The sequence below is a fragment of the Nerophis lumbriciformis genome, linkage group LG16 (genome assembly GCF_033978685.3).
Source record: "Nerophis lumbriciformis linkage group LG16, RoL_Nlum_v2.1, whole genome shotgun sequence".
In the NCBI taxonomy this organism is placed as follows: domain Eukaryota; kingdom Metazoa; phylum Chordata; class Actinopteri; order Syngnathiformes; family Syngnathidae; genus Nerophis; species Nerophis lumbriciformis.
The window spans coordinates 35,810,913-35,828,911 of NC_084563.2; the positions used below are offsets into that span (position 1 = coordinate 35,810,913).

Consider the following 17,999-nt stretch of genomic DNA (forward strand, 5'->3'; position numbering starts at 1 on the left):
AGTCCACAACTCCAAAACCAATGAATCTATGTGCGTTTTACTAGAATCAGGTATTTTGGTAAGGTTTACAAATACAAAAATTAGGTTTTACTCATAATGACAGTATACTGTCTGTCATGTTTGTGTAATCATGTTTTGTTTTAAGTCATGTTTTGTTTAGTTTCTGGCTTTTCACTCCCTTGTCTTGTCACCATAGCAACCATTAGTTTTCACCTGTCACGTCACGCACCTGTTTCACGTCTTGAGTCACGCACCTGTTTTCGTTAATCATGTCTGTAGTATTTAAGTTCAGTGTTTTTCAGTTTGTTTTTCTGACGACCTCGCACCCCATACCGCACCCCATATATGCTTCTGCACACTCCTCTATGATCCTGCTTCATGTCCCTTGTCACAGTAAGTTTTGGTTCCATGTTTATAGTCTTTTTGTTTTTTCATAGTTTATTCTCCGCCATTGTGCGCGCTTTCATTTATTCCTTTTTTGATATATTAAATAAATCATGTACCTCCATTCCCGTCTCGCACGAGCCAACTTTCCGTTGCATCCTGGAAAAGCAAACACCCCGGACCAAGTCGTGACAGTAGGTCGTCAGCCGACCCGCTTTTCCGCACCTAAATTGGCCGAGTTGGACATTCAGGACGAAGCTTCTTGGGAGGTGCTGCGCGCCATGGAGGCAGAGACGCTGCGCTTTTCCCCCAGGGAGCGCAGGGGGATGATGTGGGGGAATGAAGGCAAGCTGGTGCCGATCGGCGCGTCGCTCCCGTCCCGGAAACGTCGCCAAGGACGGGGAAAAACTTCCTCGAGCCAGCAGGACACGCCGCTCCCACAAGCCCCGCCCCCTCCGGGCGGAAGCAAGCAGCAGTCTGCCCGGCTTCCCCATGATCCCAGGTAACACGAGAACGTTATGAGAACGTTATGAGAACGTAGTGGCATTGTTATGGGAACGTTAGTTTGTAACGCTCAAAGAACGTTAGGTTGTGGAGTTCTTGCTTGGCTAGCAGAACGTTAGCCAAGAACGTTAGCCAAGAACGTTTAGGGAACTGTTTAGGAACATGCTATTTTCGTCTGTTTTTGCTCTATATTGTCAGGACTAACACTCAAACACAAAATTCAACAATAATTCTTTATTAGTGATAATTATAATACAATAGAAATGGAATGCAGTGGTATATATTTACGTCTGTTTTTGTGCTATCTATCTTGTCAGGACTGACACTCAAACAGAAAATTCAACAATAATTCTTTATTAGTGATAATTATAATACAATAGAAATGGAATGCTGTGGTCTTGGTCGTGCGCGTCAGTGTACTCCTGCCCCTTCTTGTTGGTTCTCTTCCTGGAAGTAAATAATTATAGATATTCACAAATACAACAAAGACAGCACTGGAATGTAGATGAATTTAATTCAATTAAAACATGGCATAATTTACTCCTTGTTTACCTGCTCAATGCTCACTGGTCTCACTGGCGTTTGCTTGGTTCTTTTCCCTTTCCCTGTTTTCTTCTTCTTCACTTCCTGCAAGTATTTATAATTGCAAATTCAACACAGAACTGGGATCTTTATGAATTGAATTAAAACATTGGCATAATTACTTTATCATTTACCTGGTCACTCATCTCACTGTCCATTCCCTTTGCCCTTCTTCGCCGTCGCTTCCTGCAAGTGTTTATAATTGCAAATTCAACACAGAACTGGGATCTTCATGAATTGATTTAAAACATTGGCATAATTACTTTATCATTTACCTGGTCACTCATATCACTGTCCTATTCCTTTGTACACCTCCCTTTGCCCTTCTTCGCCGTCGCTTCCTGCAAGTGTTTATAATTGCAAATTCAACACAGAACTGGGATCTTCATGAATTGATTTAAAACATTGGCATAATTACTTTATCATTTACCTGGTCACTCATATCACTGTCCTATTCCTTTGTACATGTACACCTCCCTTTGCCCTTCTTCGCTGTCGCTTCCTGCAAGTGTTTATAATTGCAAATTCAACACAGAACTGGGATCTTCATGAATTGATTTAAAACATTGGCATAATTACTTTATCATTTACCTGGTCACTCATATCACTGTCCTATTCCTTTGTACACCTCCCTTTGCCCTTCTTCGCCGTCGCTTCCTGCAAGTGTTTATAATTGCAAATTCAACACAGAACTGGGATCTTCATGAATTGATTTAAAACATTGGCATAATTACTTTATCATTTACCTGGTCACTCATATCACTGTCCTATTCCTTTGTACACATCCCGAGCGGAGACGGGTCAGCAGCGCAGAGATGTTCCCAGCCGATGCACAGGCAAGCGGTCCACCACGGGTCCCGACTCTGGACAGCCAGCACTTCATCCATGGCCACTGGACCTGTGCCCCCCCCCCCCCTCCACAAGGAAGAGGGGAGCAGAGGAGAAAAAAGAAACGGCAGATCAACTGGTCTAAAAGGGGGGTCTATTTAAAGGCTAGAGTATACAAATGAGTTTTAAGATGGGACTTAAATGCTTCTACTGAGGTAGCATCTCTAATTGTTACCGGGAGGGCATTCCATAGTACTGGAGCCTGAATAGAAAACGCTCTATAGCCCGCAGACTTTTTTTGGGCTCTGGGTATCAATAATAAGCCGGAGTTCTTTGAACGCAGATTTCTTGCCGGGACATATGTACAATACAATCGAGTGTTTATAATTGCAAATTCAACACAGAACTGGGATCTTTATGAATTGAATTAAAACATTGGCATAATTACTTTATCATTTACCTGGTCACTCATCTCACTGTCCATTCCCTTTGCCCTTCTTCGCCGTCGCTTCCTGCAAGTGTTTATAATTGCAAATTCAACACAGAACTGGGATCTTCATGAATTGATTTAAAACATTGGCATAATTACTTTATCATTTACCTGGTCACTCATATCACTGTCCTATTCCTTTGTACACCTCCCTTTGCCCTTCTTCGCCGTCGCTTCCTGCAAGTGTTTATAATTGCAAATTCAACACAGAACTGGGATCTTCATGAATTGATTTAAAACATTGGCATAATTACTTTATCATTTACCTGGTCACTCATATCACTGTCCTATTCCTTTGTACACCTCCCTTTGCCCTTCTTCGCCGTCGCTTCCTGCAAGTGTTTATAATTGCAAATTCAACACAGAACTGGGATCTTCATGAATTGATTTAAAACATTGGCATAATTACTTTATCATTTACCTGGTCACTCATATCACTGTCCTATTCCTTTGTACACCTCCCTTTGCCCTTCTTCGCCGTCGCTTCCTGCAAGTGTTTATAATTGCAAATTCAACACAGAACTGGGATCTTCATGAATTGATTTAAAACATTGGCATAATTACTTTATCATTTACCTGGTCACTCATATCACTGTCCTATTCCTTTGTACACCTCCCTTTGCCCTTCTTCGCCGTCGCTTCCTGCAAGTGTTTATAATTGCAAATTCAACACAGAACTGGGATCTTCATGAATTGATTTAAAACATTGGCATAATTACTTTATCATTTACCTGGTCACTCATATCACTGTCCTATTCCTTTGTACACCTCCCTTTGCCCTTCTTCGCCGTCGCTTCCTGCAAGTGTTTATAATTGCAAATTCAACACAGAACTGGGATCTTCATGAATTGATTTAAAACATTGGCATAATTACTTTATCATTTACCTGGTCACTCATATCACTGTCCTATTCCTTTGTACACCTCCCTTTGCCCTTCTTCGCCGTCGCTTCCTGCAAGTGTTTATAATTGCAAATTCAACACAGAACTGGGATCTTCATGAATTGATTTAAAACATTGGCATAATTACTTTATCATTTACCTGGTCACTCATATCACTGTCCTATTCCTTTGTACACCTCCCTTTGCCCTTCTTCGCCGTCGCTTCCTCTTAATTCCTCCTCTTCTCCTGCAAGTAGTTATAATTGCAAATTTAAAAGACATGCAGTGGAACTTCAATAAAATGGAATTCAAAATTGGGATATCTTATCATAATTCTCCGTACCTCAAACTTTGAACCTCCCTTTCGAAAAGTGGCCAGTTTCAGGACCTCTCCAAGCTCACAATCTACTTCAGCTGTGGTCGTCTGTTTGTAAACCCCCCTGCATGCCTCTGGAATCACCAGCACAATTTAGAATTCCCTTTAGAATAAATACCGTAATAATAACAGCTAGATCGACCTTGTGAGCATACATGCAACATGTTCAAAGATGCAAACCTATTATTAACACTTACTTATTATTATTCTGTAAAAGGGCAAGTCCTCAAATGCCACTTTGCCTGTCTTTCCACGGAGACCAAGCTGCTCCAGGACTTTGTTTGTGGCAATTTTCCTCAGCATTGTCCTCACTGTGTCTGCCAAATTCTGCCCACCAAGAGCAGTAAGAGCTTTCACCTATACAAATAAATAAACAACAATATTGTACTTGATTAGAACATGTTTTTTGATAACTAAACAAAATAATTTTGCAATGGGGAATTAAAACTAATTACCAGCTGCTTTCTGAGCAGAAGATCAGTGTCGAGCTGTTCACTGAAGGTCTTAAGCTGCTCAAGAGTCTCGAAAGGCTTCTCAATGAGATCTTGAACATCCACAGCTTCTGGCCCCACAGACTGTGCTGCCAGCCCTCTCATCATGCGCATCAGTTCTCCCTGGTTCTCAACTAGTTTTTGAACTTTCATGTTTAACTGGAAAACTGCAAAGACAACAAAAGTCAAAGAGGTAATTCGTATTACTGCCCGTTGTAACAGCCTGTTTAACACCACCTATCAACAGTTAAAAAGCCAACTAACGTTCACTTTCAAGGGCATTCCTGCTGCTTCTTGGAGTGGTCTGGTACTGACTCATACTGGCTGGAGTGGTTTGGTACTGGCTTGAGCTAGATGCATGATTCCTGTCTGGACTGAGCCTGTAAGTGCTGCTTCTCGCTGGGCTGTGAGGTCGGCCTGGATGCCTTGGAGTGGTGTAGTATTGGCTGGTACTGGCTGAAGTGGTCTGGTACTCGCTGGAGATTGGAAAGTTCAATGGTGGGAGCACTGGCAGTGGGGGTGCCTGGATGAGGATCTGTGATTTCTCTTTTCTGCACTTCTTTTTTGGCCGAATTTCCTCTTCGTCTAAACCAACAAAGACAATAAAATTTATGCACCACTTTAGTGTTTGAGTATTGTAAGTAAACAGTCTTTGAAAAGTGACTAACCGTCAGCATCAAACACATCTTCCTCATCGTTTCTATAACGTTCAGGGGTGATGTGACTCCGTTTGGTTGATATTTCTTCTTCCTCTGGGCTCGAAAACATTTCAGCTTGTTTTTCATATTGAAGGGCCTTGTCAAAGTCTTCTGCAAAATTTCAAAGTATGCTGATGACTCAATATGAATTATGTTGTTTAAGATATACATGATATTACTTTGACAATATTCCCTTACCAGTCAATGTTTTCCTGAAAACCCGAATTGGTAGCCTATCCCAGACTTCTTTGTCAGGAATCTCAGCTCTCCGGATTCTGGAGTGGGTAGGATTTGGCTTTGGCCAATAGCATAAGGTATTCTGAAGATAAAATAATTCAGTCATGATGAATGACATAATTAATAATAAGCTACAATATTATGCCAAGCACAGTACTTTTCAGAAAAAGTAATAACCTTTCCATCATCTTTTGTCCATATGGTTGGGACAACAGCGACTGAACGTTCACCAAGGAACTCAACGACCACATACGAAGGAGCCATCTGGAAAACAATCAGATAATATTACAATTTCAATACTGCATCAAATAGTTATTTATAAATCCTGATACAGTTAGTCAGTTATTCTTAGTCTGCACACACTCTTCTGGTTAGACATGCTCCAAGCAGACCTTTTACTACTTACTACTGGTTATTGATCTGTTCAAAATTCATGCAGTATCCCCATGAATATGCTATGCCCCGTTTCATCTTCATCCAGTTTGATGGCACTGGTTCTGAGGCGTTCTGCCGAAAGGACTCGCATGCGTGTGTACCTCCTATGTCCTCTGTACACTCTAAGGACCCTAGAGTCACAGGGTTCAATGAAGAGAGCTTCAGGACGTTCATAGACTCGGCACAAGAAGAAGTCCCTTTTTTCAGCAGAAGTCACTTCACAACATGTCCCATCTTCCAGTACATAAGCATTGTTTGGGGGTTTCGTACACACTTTTGGACTGTCCTTCAGTTCAAGCTCTATCTTCTTGCTCCTTTCACTAAGCCGTTTGACAACTTGTGCCAAGGGCCTTTTTCCTGATCTCACAAGTTTCTTCATCTTGTGCATGAAGTTCTCGAAAGGGAAAGCTGCACATGCATCCAATGATCCATGCTCCCTCACTTCATCAGCTAAGTGAAGTGAAGAGTGCACATTGTATACTAGAAACTCAACGCCATACAGATTGCGAGCTTGTGTAACAAAGTGGACAAGGAGTTGGTGAGCATAATCTATCATGTGAGTTTCAGCAAGTTTGGGTGCCACAAGTATTGACACAGCAACACTCAGTGTCATGAAATTATCATAAAGATCTGGTCTAAGAATTCCACGAAGGACCACTTTTCCTGTGTACAACAGGAACTGTCTATACTCAGTGGCTTTCCATCTGTCAATTTCTTTTAGTGACCGTGGTTTCCTGGCGAATGTAAATGGGAATGTGGTTCTCATTCCTTCCAGCCTATCACTAATTTGTTGAATTTGATCTGCTGAATGTTTAACCTCTCTTTTACCTCTAATCCAGACAAGGAGAAGCCTCTTCATGGTGCCTAAGCACACCTGGTGCATGTAATCTACTGGGAAGGTTTTAACCATATCAATAGGTAACTGGCAGAAGGGGGATGGACCACCATCATGGTGGTGTTCTGCATAAGTCTGACTGCGAAATGAGGCATCTGTCCGTGGAACCAGGTTCTCGATTTCTTGGTAGGTAATCCTCCCAAAATATTCGCCTCGCTGACAACATTTGTCACAGCCAGAGTAGCCTGCAAACAGTTTCGTTTTTTTTACCATGGCCCTCGCAGGAGCATCACACACTATGCATCTCAGAGTGACTTGGAATGTTTCATTGCCATCATGTAGGCCATGCTGCAAAACCGTCTTCATATCAAGAATGGTATCCATCAGAAAGTCCAAGTCAATGGGCTTTGAAGTTCCGCACGTCAACGCCACTGGAAAGACGACAGTGGGCTTCATGTTAACAATAGCACAGAGTACTGGCCATAGTGTCACATTGGAACTTCTGAATAGTGGCAGGCCGTCTATGTTCAACGATATTTCGAGTGCATTGACTTGAGTCCTCTTGTGCAGCGGGTACATCTTGAAATGTTTTAGTAGTTCACTGCCCAGTCCTAAGTAGTAATATTTCATTCCAGATTTAACCTGTGTGTCCACATCTCTAGCTGTGTTCAGTATGGTGCGTGCAGTGCTGGGTAAATCAGGGTGGCCCGATTTCTTGAGTAGCTTCAAAAGGCTGTCCAATGCATTATGTTTGACATGATATTCGGTTGCCCACAACCTCAAATTATCGTCAAAGCAGTCACTATCACTCTCATTTTCTGAATCAGATGACAAGGTGACATGATGGTCGATTAGTCTCCAATCAGCATCATTTTCATCAGGCTCATCACTATCAGGGCCACTGTAGGTGGCATTGTCAGCACCCGCGGCAGTGCAAGAAGCAGTCTCCGCAGCATCCATGTACTGAAGGGTTGTCACTGTTTCTGGAGTTGTAAAGATTGTCGTGTCATTCTCTTGCTCGCTATCATCACTCTCTAATTCTAAAGTTGACTGTCGGCATTGCTTCTTCAAATGCCTAGTTGTGGCAGCCCATCTACGCTTATAAGCCCTCTGTTGAAACCTCTTCATTGTGTTGTTTATTCTATAAAAAAAACAAAAAAACAAAGAAAATGGGTTGCCCACATTTTTACTATATTTTGCAAAAAACATCAAAATTAATTGTATTTTTATTTGTATTTTTTTTGTGACTCCAGCCATAGAATTATACATTAAAATAAACATATTTGAAATAATTGATTTTAAATTATCATAATAATTCATTTAAAATGACCATATTTAATTATTAAAATAATAGCTTGTTTATCAACAACTTTAGCATTTTATTCATTACATTTTGAAACTCTCAGAAGCCAAGTTATGTTATATTCCTTAATATTTATTTATGCAAGTTTGAAGTATCAGTTATCTAAACACAGTTTTGTTTGCATATTTTCAGGATGTAGAGATATATATATATATATATATATATATATATATATATATATATATATATATATATATATATATACACATATATATATATATATATATATATATATATATATATATATATATATATATATATATATATACACATATATACATATATATATATATATATATATATAATATGTATGAAATACTTGACTTGGTGAATTCTAGATGACAATACTCCTCCCCTCTTAACCACGCCCCGCCCCACCCCCCACCTCCCGAAATCGGAGGTCTCAAGGTTGGCAATGCTCAATAGCTTCAGTTTCTTCTTCAATTTCGTTTTCGCTACCTGCCTCCACACTACAACCATCAGTTTCAATACATTCGTAATCTGTTGAATCACTTAAGCCCCTGAAATCCGAGTCTGAATCCGAGCTAATGTCGCTATATCAATTGCTGTTCTATCCGCCATGTTTGTTTGTATTGTGACGTCATAGGAAAATGGACGGGTGTATGTAAAAATGTTTTAGGGATATTGCGTAATGGGTAAAATTTTGAAAAAAACTTCGAAAAATAAAATAAGCCACTGGGAACTGATTTTTAATGGTTTTAACCCTTCTGAAATTGTGATAATGTTTAACGGAACGTGCAGGCAACATTCGTGACTCAAAATATGACAATGCCCGGGCAAATTATTGTTTAACTATAGGCTACAGATAGATCCACCCTTCTTCAGAAGTCATTCTTTGGTATTTGGAAACTATATAACAGCCAATATGCATGAGAAATGCATGCTAGTTTATATGGTGCCGCGCAGCAGTTGAGCATGGCGCGCAATTGAAACAACGCTAAAACCGAAAATGGTCTGAAATTGTAGGGTAGAAATAGTTACACAAAAATGTGCTTCGTATTTCACTCTTTCTATCTACTTACATGTGATCAATGCAATTGCCTGATTTATCGGGATTCTGGAATTTGCAGCGTTGTCGAGCGTGTGTCGTCGAGCTTGGTAAAGTCCTCTTTGTCTTAGCAAAGGTATGGCTCTTTGTTTTATAGAAGATTCTACGCGCATGCGTAGAAGCTTCCGTGCTCAGCCTCGACTCACTGAGTCAAGGCTGCACGCATGCGCGTCAGGTTACTCGAAAAAAACAACACGTTCGCGGAACAAAGGGAAACGTTACTACACAATGTATATAAAGTAAATTTGCGGAAAAAAACACTTTGAAAAGCCTAACGGTCGCTGTTTCCATTGCAGGCAAATATTTTGTGTGTCATAGGTTTTGATATGTTCTGAGAATGTTCTTAAAATGTTCTCATCTTGCATAACCAAACGAGAACCATACAGTAACGTTACGCTAACGTTAGGTGTTACCTGGGATGACATCACAGATCAGGATTTTTGTTTCAATACTTTTTCTTTAAATCACCCGCCTCCAGCTAAAAACTCTGCCATGTCTTTGATAAAGCATTATCAAAACATGTTTTTAGAAATCAGGTCTAGTCAGTCACAGCCATCCCAATTTCATGCCCCGCCCCCCAAGACTCATGCCCCGCCCCCCAAGACTCATGCCCCACCCCCCAAGACTCAAGTCCCGCCCCCGTCACAATTTTTTTCTTTTTTACCACCCACACAACCCCAGGTGGGGGATAAAAAAACAAAACAATTTGGCCAAAATAAAGGGGACATTTCTGCCCTCCCCCGCCCACCCCTACAGAGAGTTCCAGACCGCAGGGAGCGCGTCTGGTATCCGCCCCTTGAGGGGGGGGCTGGGGTCGGGAGCTGTGTTGGTGGGGTGGCTCGGCATCACCATGCCAAGCCACAGCCTCCCTCACGGCCGCCACCACCAGTCTATCGACCTGCCAAGCCACAGCCTCCAGCACGACCGCCCTCACCAGTCTTCCGACCTGCCAAGCCGCAACCCCCAGCTAGGCCACCTCCACCTGCACCAAGGCTAGCACCTGTTGCCGCACCAGCTCCACCATGCCAAGTTCCTCGCCAAGCTCCGCTACCAGCTCCATGACGCCAAGCTCCGGTACCAGCTCCACGACGCCAAGCTCCGGTACCAGCTCCACGACGCCAAGCTCCGGTACCAGCTCCACGACGCCAAGTGCCGCCAGTCGCAGCTCCACGACGCCAAGTGCCGCCAGTCGCAGCTCCACGACGCCAAGTGCCGCCAGTCGCAGCTCCACGACGCCAAGTGCCGCCAGTCGCAGCTCCACGACGCCAAGTGCCGCCAGTCGCAGCTCCACGACGCCAAGTGCCGCCAGTCGCAGCTTCACGACGCCAAGACCCGCCATGCCAAGACCAAGACCCGCCATGCCAAGACCAAGACCAAGACCCGCCATGCCAAGACCAAGACCAAGACCCGCCATGCCAAGACCAAGACCCGCCATGCCAAGACCAAGACCAAGACCAAGACCCGCCATGCCAAGACCAAGACCCGCCATGCCAAGACCAAGACCCGCCATGCCAAGACCAAGACCCGCCATGCCAAGACCAAGACCAAGACCCGCCATGCCAAGACCAAGACCAAGACCCGCCATGCCAAGACCAAGACCCGCCATGCCAAGACCAAGACCCGCCATGCCAAGACCAAGACCCGCCATGCCAAGACCAAGACCCGCCATGCCAAGACCAAGACCCGCCATGCCAAGACCAAGACTCGCCATGCCAAGACCAAGACTCGCCATGCCAAGACCAAGACTCGCCATGCCAAGACCAAGACTCGCCATGCCAAGACCAAGACCCACACCAAGACCAAGACCAAGACCAAGACCCACACCAAGACCAAGACCCACACCAAGACCAAGACCCGCCATGCCAAGACCAAGACCAAGACCCACGCCGAGCTTCGCCGCCTGACTTGCCACGCCGAGCTGCCACGCCTGCCAAGTTGACGACGCGCCTGCCTCCTCGTCGGCTATGGATATGGCCGCTACCTGGTCGCCCGCCACGCCAAGTGCGCCCACCTCCCAGTCGGCCACGAATGTGGCCATTCCCTGGGCGCCCGCTTCGCCTGCTGCAGCGGCGTTCCACTCGCCGCCGCCACCTAACTCTGCCCCGGTGGATACGGGGACACGTGGTCTGGCGACCCACCGCCATGTCCCCCTCCCGCCCTCCCATGACTCTTGTTAATTTTTATGGACATCTGGTATCTGTCCTTAAGGGAGGGGCTCTGTCATGTTTGTGTAATCATGTTTTGTTTTAAGTCATGTTTTGTTTAGTTTCTGGCTTTTCACTCCCTTGTCTTGTCACCATAGCAACCATTAGTTTTCACCTGTCACGTCACGCACCTGTTTCACGTCTTGAGTCACGCACCTGTTTTCGTTAATCATGTCTGTAGTATTTAAGTTCAGTGTTTTTCAGTTTGTTTTTCTGACGACCTCGCACCCCATATATGCTTCTGCACACTCCTCTATGATCCTGCTTCATGTCCCTTGTCACAGTAAGTTTTGGTTCCATGTTTATAGTCTTTTTGTTTTTTCATAGTTTATTCTCCGCCATTGTGCGCGCTTTCATTTATTCCTTTTTTGATATATTAAATAAATCATGTACCTCCATTCCCGTCTCGCACGAGCCAACTTTCCGTTGCATCCTGGAAAAGCAAACACCCCGGACCAAGTCGTGACACTGTCACACTCAATCGGACAGTTATTTAAACATAACTCCTAAACCACAAATGCAAATTGGTTAATAATGCCTGGAGAAATGTATCTTTGTGAGTTTTACTGGGAAAAAAAATATTTTGTAAGGTTTTTAAAGACACACATTAGATTTTTCTTTACTTAATATGACAGTATAACTGTCATACTAAATATGAAAGTTATATAAACAGAACTCCAAAACCAAACATGCAATCCGTCTAAAAATGCCTGTAATATTGAATCTATGTGAGTTTTACTAGAATCAGGTATTTTGTTAAGGTTTACAAATACAAAAATTGGATTGTACTCATAATGACAGTATAACTGCCACACTCTATATGACAGTTATTTAAATTTAACTTCTAAACCACACATGCAAAATGGCTAATAATGCCTGGAGAAATGTATCTTTGTGAGTTTTACTGGAAAAAAATATTTTGTAAGGTTTTTAAAGACACACATTAGATTTTTCTTTACTTAATATGACAGTATAGCTGTCATACTAAATGTAAAAGTTATATAAACATAACTCCAAAACCAAACATGCATTATGTCTAAAAATGCCTGTAATATTGTATCCATGTGAGTTTTACTAGAATAAGTTGTTTTTGTATGGTTTGCAAATATAAAATATTGGTTTTACTCATAATGACAGTATAACTGCCACACATTTAATATGACAGTTATTTAAACATAACTCCTATACCACACATGCAAAATGACTAATGACTGGAAAAATGTATCTCTGTGAATTTTACTGGAAAAAAAATATTTTGTAAGGTTTGTAAAAACACAAGTTAGTTTTTTTTTACTCAATATGACAGTCTAACTGTAATACTAAATGTAAAAAATATATAAACATAACTCCTAAACCAAACATGCTCAATGTCTAATAATGCCTGCGATATTGTATATATGTGAGTTTTACTGGAAATAATGGATTTGTAAGGTTTATAAAGACACAAGTTTTTTTTTTTTTTACCCAATATGATGGTATAGCTGTCATACTAAATAGGAATGTTATATAAACATAACTCCAAAACCAAACATGCATTATGTCTAAACATGCCTGTAATAGTGTATCTATGTGATTTTTACCAGAATCATGTATTTTGGTAAGGTTTACATATACAAAAATTAGGTTTTACTCATAATGACAGTATAACAGCCACGTTCAATATGACAGAAAGACAAAGACATGCACCTGGGGATAGGTTGATTGGACAAACTAAATTGGCCCTAGTGTGTGAATGTGAGTGTGAATGTTGTCCGTCTATCTGTGTTGGCCCTGCGATGAGGTGGCGACTTGTCCAGGGTGTACCCCACCTTCCGCCCGATTGTAGCTGAGATAGGCTCCAGCGCCCCCGCGACCCCGAAGGGAATAAGCGGTAGAAAATGGATGGATGGAGTTGTTTTTGTAAGGTTTGCAAATACAAAATATTGATTTTACTCACTATGACAGTATAGCTGCCACATTCAATCTGACAGTTATTTAAACATAACTCCTAAACCACACATGCAAATTGGTTAATAATGCCTGGAGAAATGTATCTTTGTGAGTTTTACTGGAAAAAAAAATATTTTGTAAGGTTTGTAAACACAAAAGTTAGTTGTTTTTTCTCAGTATGACAGTATTTCTGTCATACTGAATGTAAAAGTTATATAAACATAACTCCAAAACCAAACATGCATTATGTCTAAAAATGCCTGTAATATTGCATCCATGTGAATTTTACTAGAATCAGTTGTTTTTGTAAGGTTTGCAAATACAAAATATTGGTTTTACTCACTATGACAATATACTGTCACATTCAATCTGACAGTTATTTAAACATAACTCCTAAACCACACATGCAAATTGGTTAATAATGCCTGGAGAAATGTATCTTTGTGAGTTTTACTGGGGAAAAAAAAAGTAATGTTTGTAAAGACACAAGTTAGTTGTTTTTTTACTTAAAATTACAGCAGTATACTGTCATAGTGAGTAAAACCAATATTTTGTATTTGCAAACCTTACAAAAACAACTGATTCTAGTAAAACTCACATGGATACATATTACAGGCATTTTTAGATATAATGCATATTTGGTTTTGGAGTTATGTTTATAACATTTTTACATTTAGTATGACAGTTATACTGTCATATTGAGTAAAGAAAATAACTTGTGTCTTTACAAACCTTACAAAATATTTTTTTATCCAGTAAAACTCACAAAGATACATTTTTCCAGGCATTATTAGCCATTTTGCATGTGTGGTTTAGGAGTTATACTTAAATAACTGTCATATTGAATGTGGCAGTTATACTGTCATTATGAGTAAAACCTAATTTTTGTATTTGTAAACCTTACCAAAATACCTGATTCTAGTAAAACTAACATAGTTCATTGGTTTTGGAGTTATGTTTATATAACTTTCATATTTAGTATGACAGTTATATCATCATAGTGAGTAAACAAAACTAACTTGTGTCTTTATAAACCTTACAAATTCGTTTTTTCCAGTAAAACTCACAAATATACATTTTCCAGGCATTATTAACCATTTTGCATGTGTGGTTTAGGAGTTAAGTTTACATAACAGTCGGATTGAATGTGACAGTATACTCTCATAGTGAGTAAAACCAAAATGTTGTATTTGCAAACTTTACAAAAACAACTGATTCTACTAAAACTCACATGGATACAATATTATAAGCATTGCATATAATGCATGTTTGGTTTTGGAGTTATGTTTATATAACTTTTACATTTAGTATGACAGTTATACTGTCATATGGAGTAAAAAAAAAACTAACGATGAGGATGGTGTTCTGCTGACCTCGACTGCGGATGTTGTGGATCGGTGGAGAGAATACTTCGAAGACCTCCTCAATCCCACCAACACGTCTTCCTATGAGGAAGCAGTGCCTGGGGAATTTGTGGTGAGCTCTTCTATTTCTGGGGCTGAGGTGGCTGAGGTAGTTAAAAAGCTCCTCGGTCGCAGGCCCCGGGGTTAGATGAGATCCTTAAGGCTCTGGATGCTGTTGGGCTGTCTTGGTTGACAAGACTATGCAGCATCGCGTGGACATCGGGGGCGGTACCTCTGGATTGGTAGACCGGGGTGGTGGTTCCTCTCTTTAAGAAGGGGAACCGGAGGGTGTGTTCTAACTATCCTGGGATCACACTCCTCAGCCTTCCCGGTAAGGTCTATTCAGGTGTACTGGAGAGGAGGCTACGCCTTGGATTCAGGAGGAACAGTGTGGTTTTCGTTCTGGTCGTGGAACTGTGGACCAGCTCTATACTCTCGGCAGGGTCCTTGAGGGTGCATGGGAGTTTGCCCAACCAGTCTACATGTGCTTTGTGGACTTAGAGAAGGCATTCGACCGTGTCCCTCGGGAAGTCCTGTGGGGAGTGCTCAGAGAGTATGGGGTATCGGACTGTCTGATTTTGGTGGTCCGCTCCCTGTATGATCAGTGTCAGAGCTTGGTCCGCATTGCAGGTGGAGCGGTTAAACAAGACGCTGAAAACTATGATCCGTAAGGTCACGCACAAGGACAAACCAAATTGGGATAAATGACTGGAGCCCCTAATGGTTGCGATGCGGGAGGTACCTCAGGCCTCCATCGGCTTTACGCCCTTTGAGTTATTATACGGCAGGAGGCCGCACGGAGTGCTGGAAATAATTAAGGAAAGCTGGGAGGAGGGGCCAAGCTCCAGCAAAAACAAAATCCAGTATGTCATGGACATGCGAGCAAAACTCCACACTGTGGGGCACTTGTCACGCGAGAATTTGCTCCGTGCCCAGGAATGTCAGCAGCGCACGTATAACAGGGGGACTCGGCTAAGAAATTTTTCACCGGGAGAAAAAGTGCTTGTATTGCTCCCAACTTCCAGCTCCAAATTACTTGAGCGCTGGCAAGGTCCTTTTGAGGTCACACGGCAAGTGGGTGATGTGGACTACGAGGTTTGGCGCTTGGACCGGGGCGGAGGCACCCAAATTTACCATCTAAACCTACTGAAGGCATGGAGGGAGGCGGAGCCTGTTTCCATGGTGACGGTAATGAGGGAGGAGGAGGAGTTGGGGCCAGAGGTCCCGCGCTCAGCCCTGCCCTCTCATCTGCCCTGTGACAACCAGCTCACATTAGCGCAGAGAGCGGATGTTGCTAAGCTGCAGCGACACTTTTCTGATGCGTTCTCCTCTTGGCCCGGCCGCACGGGCCTCATTCAACATGCGATCTCGGCCATTCAGGCTCCCCGAACACAAGCGCAAAGTGGTTCGGGAAGAATTAAAATCCATGCTGGAGTTGGGTGTAATAGAAGTATCCCACAGTGCGTGGTGCAGCCCCATCGTTCTGGTAGAGAAGAAGGATGGGTCGGTGCGCTTCTGTGTGGATTACCGCAAGGTGAATGAAATATCATGGTTCGACGCGTACCCAATGCCTCGAGTTGACGAGCTCCTGGATCGGCTAGGCACTGCTCGCATTTTCACGACACTGGATTTAACCAAGGGCTACTGGCAGATTCTCTTGTCACCAGAGGCCCGGGAAAAAACGTCCCTCTCAACTCCGGAAGGTTTAAACCAATATGTGACACTTCCGTTTGGCTTGTTCGGTGCGCCCGCCGCGTTCCAGCGTCTCATGGATCGAGTGCTGCGCCCGCACGCGGCATACGCGGCGGCCTATTTGGATGACGTCATCATCCAAAATCGCAGGTGGGAAGAACATGTGCGGCGGGTGGGAGCGGTGCTCGAGTCCCTGAGGCGGGCGGGGCTCATCGCCAACCCGGCGAAGTGCGCAGTTGGCTGGAGGGAGGTACAGTATCTGGGGTACCACTTGGGGGGTGGGGGGGGCAGGTGCGGCCACAGATGAACAAGACAGCGGCTATCGCAGCCTGTCCACCTCCCAAGACAAAAAAAGAGGTGAGGCGGTTTTTGGGGCTGGCGGGCTTCTACCGCCGGTTCATTCCCCGGTTTGCGGACCTGACCAGCCCACTGACTGACCTCACCCGGAAAGGGGCTCCAGAACTGGTCCAGTGGTCGGAGCAGTGCCAGCGGGTATTTGAGAAGGTAAAGAAAGCCCTCTGCGAGGTACTGTGCATGCCTAACTTTGCCATCCCCTTCTTTCTGCAGGCAGACGTGTCGGGCAGGGGGCTGGGGGAGGTACTGTCCCAGCCGAAAACTCTCGGACCGGAAGGCGAGGTACAGCACGGTAGAGAGGGAGTGCCTCGCCATCCGGTGGGCGGTCGGGGCCCTTCGGTACTACCTGTTGGGGCGCGCCTTCAGCCTCTGCTCGGACCACAAACCGCTCCAATGGCTCCGCCGCATGAAGGATGCCAATGCGAGGATCACCCGGCGGTACCTCGCGTTGCAACCCTACAACTTCCAGGTGGTCCACAGGCCGGGGGACCAGATGGCTGTGGCGAACTCCCCCCGTAGAGGGCCGCGAGAGGAAGTCGGCGCGGTGGGACGGCTGCCGGCCTGAAACTGGCGGTGGAGGCATGTTTGAGGGGGCATGGTCCACGCGTCGCCTGTGGGCGGGGCATGTGCAGGAGCCGGCTGTGAAGCAGATAACAGGTGAGTGGATGTCTCAGCTGGAACGAGTTATCTAATCACCTGTCTCTTTATTAGCAGTGTTGGTGACCGCAGAGGGGGAGCTGAAAATTTAGAGGGAAGCCAGAAGGCGAGAGAGAAGGGAAGGAGAAAGACTTGTTGAACTGAAAGAGGAAAAAGACTTTTGAACTGGAAAGAAAAATAAAAACATTGTAACCTTGATAACGCCTGGCCACAGTTTGTCGGTCCTGGAGAGAACCCTGCGACACAGTGTTGTCAGTTTTTTTGTGAGTTTTACTGGAAAAAGTTATTTTGTAAGGTTTGTAAGGACACACATTAGTTTTTTTACTCAATATGATGGTATAACTGTCATACTAAATATGAAAATTATATAAACAAAACTCCAAAACCAAACATGCATTATGTCTAAAAATGCCTGTAATATTGTATCTATGTGAGTTTTACCAGAATCAGGTATTTTGGTAAGGTTTACAAATACAAAAATTTGGTTTTACTCATAATGACAGTATAACTGCCAAACTCAAAATGACAGTTATGTAAACATAACTCCTAAACCACACATGCAAAATGGCTAATAATTCCTGGAGAAA

The 17,999-nt window shown here is 43.4% G+C and overlaps 1 protein-coding gene and 1 long non-coding RNA gene across 3 annotated transcripts; both read right to left on the reverse strand.

Annotated features, from left to right (window-relative positions):
- Positions 1–1,226: 1,226 nt before the first annotated feature.
- LOC133617425 (uncharacterized) lies at positions 1,227–2,968 on the reverse strand. 2 transcript variants are annotated; one of them, XR_009817007.1, is made up of 6 exons: positions 2,900–2,968; positions 2,217–2,810; positions 2,062–2,127; positions 1,605–1,656; positions 1,441–1,515; positions 1,227–1,335 (listed from the first exon to the last, which is right to left on the reverse strand). It is a non-coding gene; the product is annotated as an uncharacterized lncRNA (long non-coding RNA). The 2 variants fall into 2 exon arrangements; XR_009817008.1 differs by lacking the exons at positions 2,062–2,127; positions 2,217–2,810; positions 2,900–2,968 and adding an exon at positions 1,746–1,814.
- An 874-nt stretch (positions 2,969–3,842) lies between these two features.
- On the reverse strand, positions 3,843–5,746 carry LOC140679486 (uncharacterized). Its single transcript, XM_072914953.1, has 7 exons — positions 5,649–5,746; positions 5,433–5,553; positions 5,205–5,345; positions 4,801–5,121; positions 4,501–4,703; positions 4,243–4,402; positions 3,843–3,916 (listed from the first exon to the last, which is right to left on the reverse strand). The coding sequence occupies exons 1-7, from the start codon at positions 5,733–5,735 to the stop codon at positions 3,843–3,845; spliced, it is 1,107 nt and encodes a 368-aa protein (XP_072771054.1). The 5' UTR covers positions 5,736–5,746.
- Positions 5,747–17,999: the final 12,253 nt, after the last annotated feature.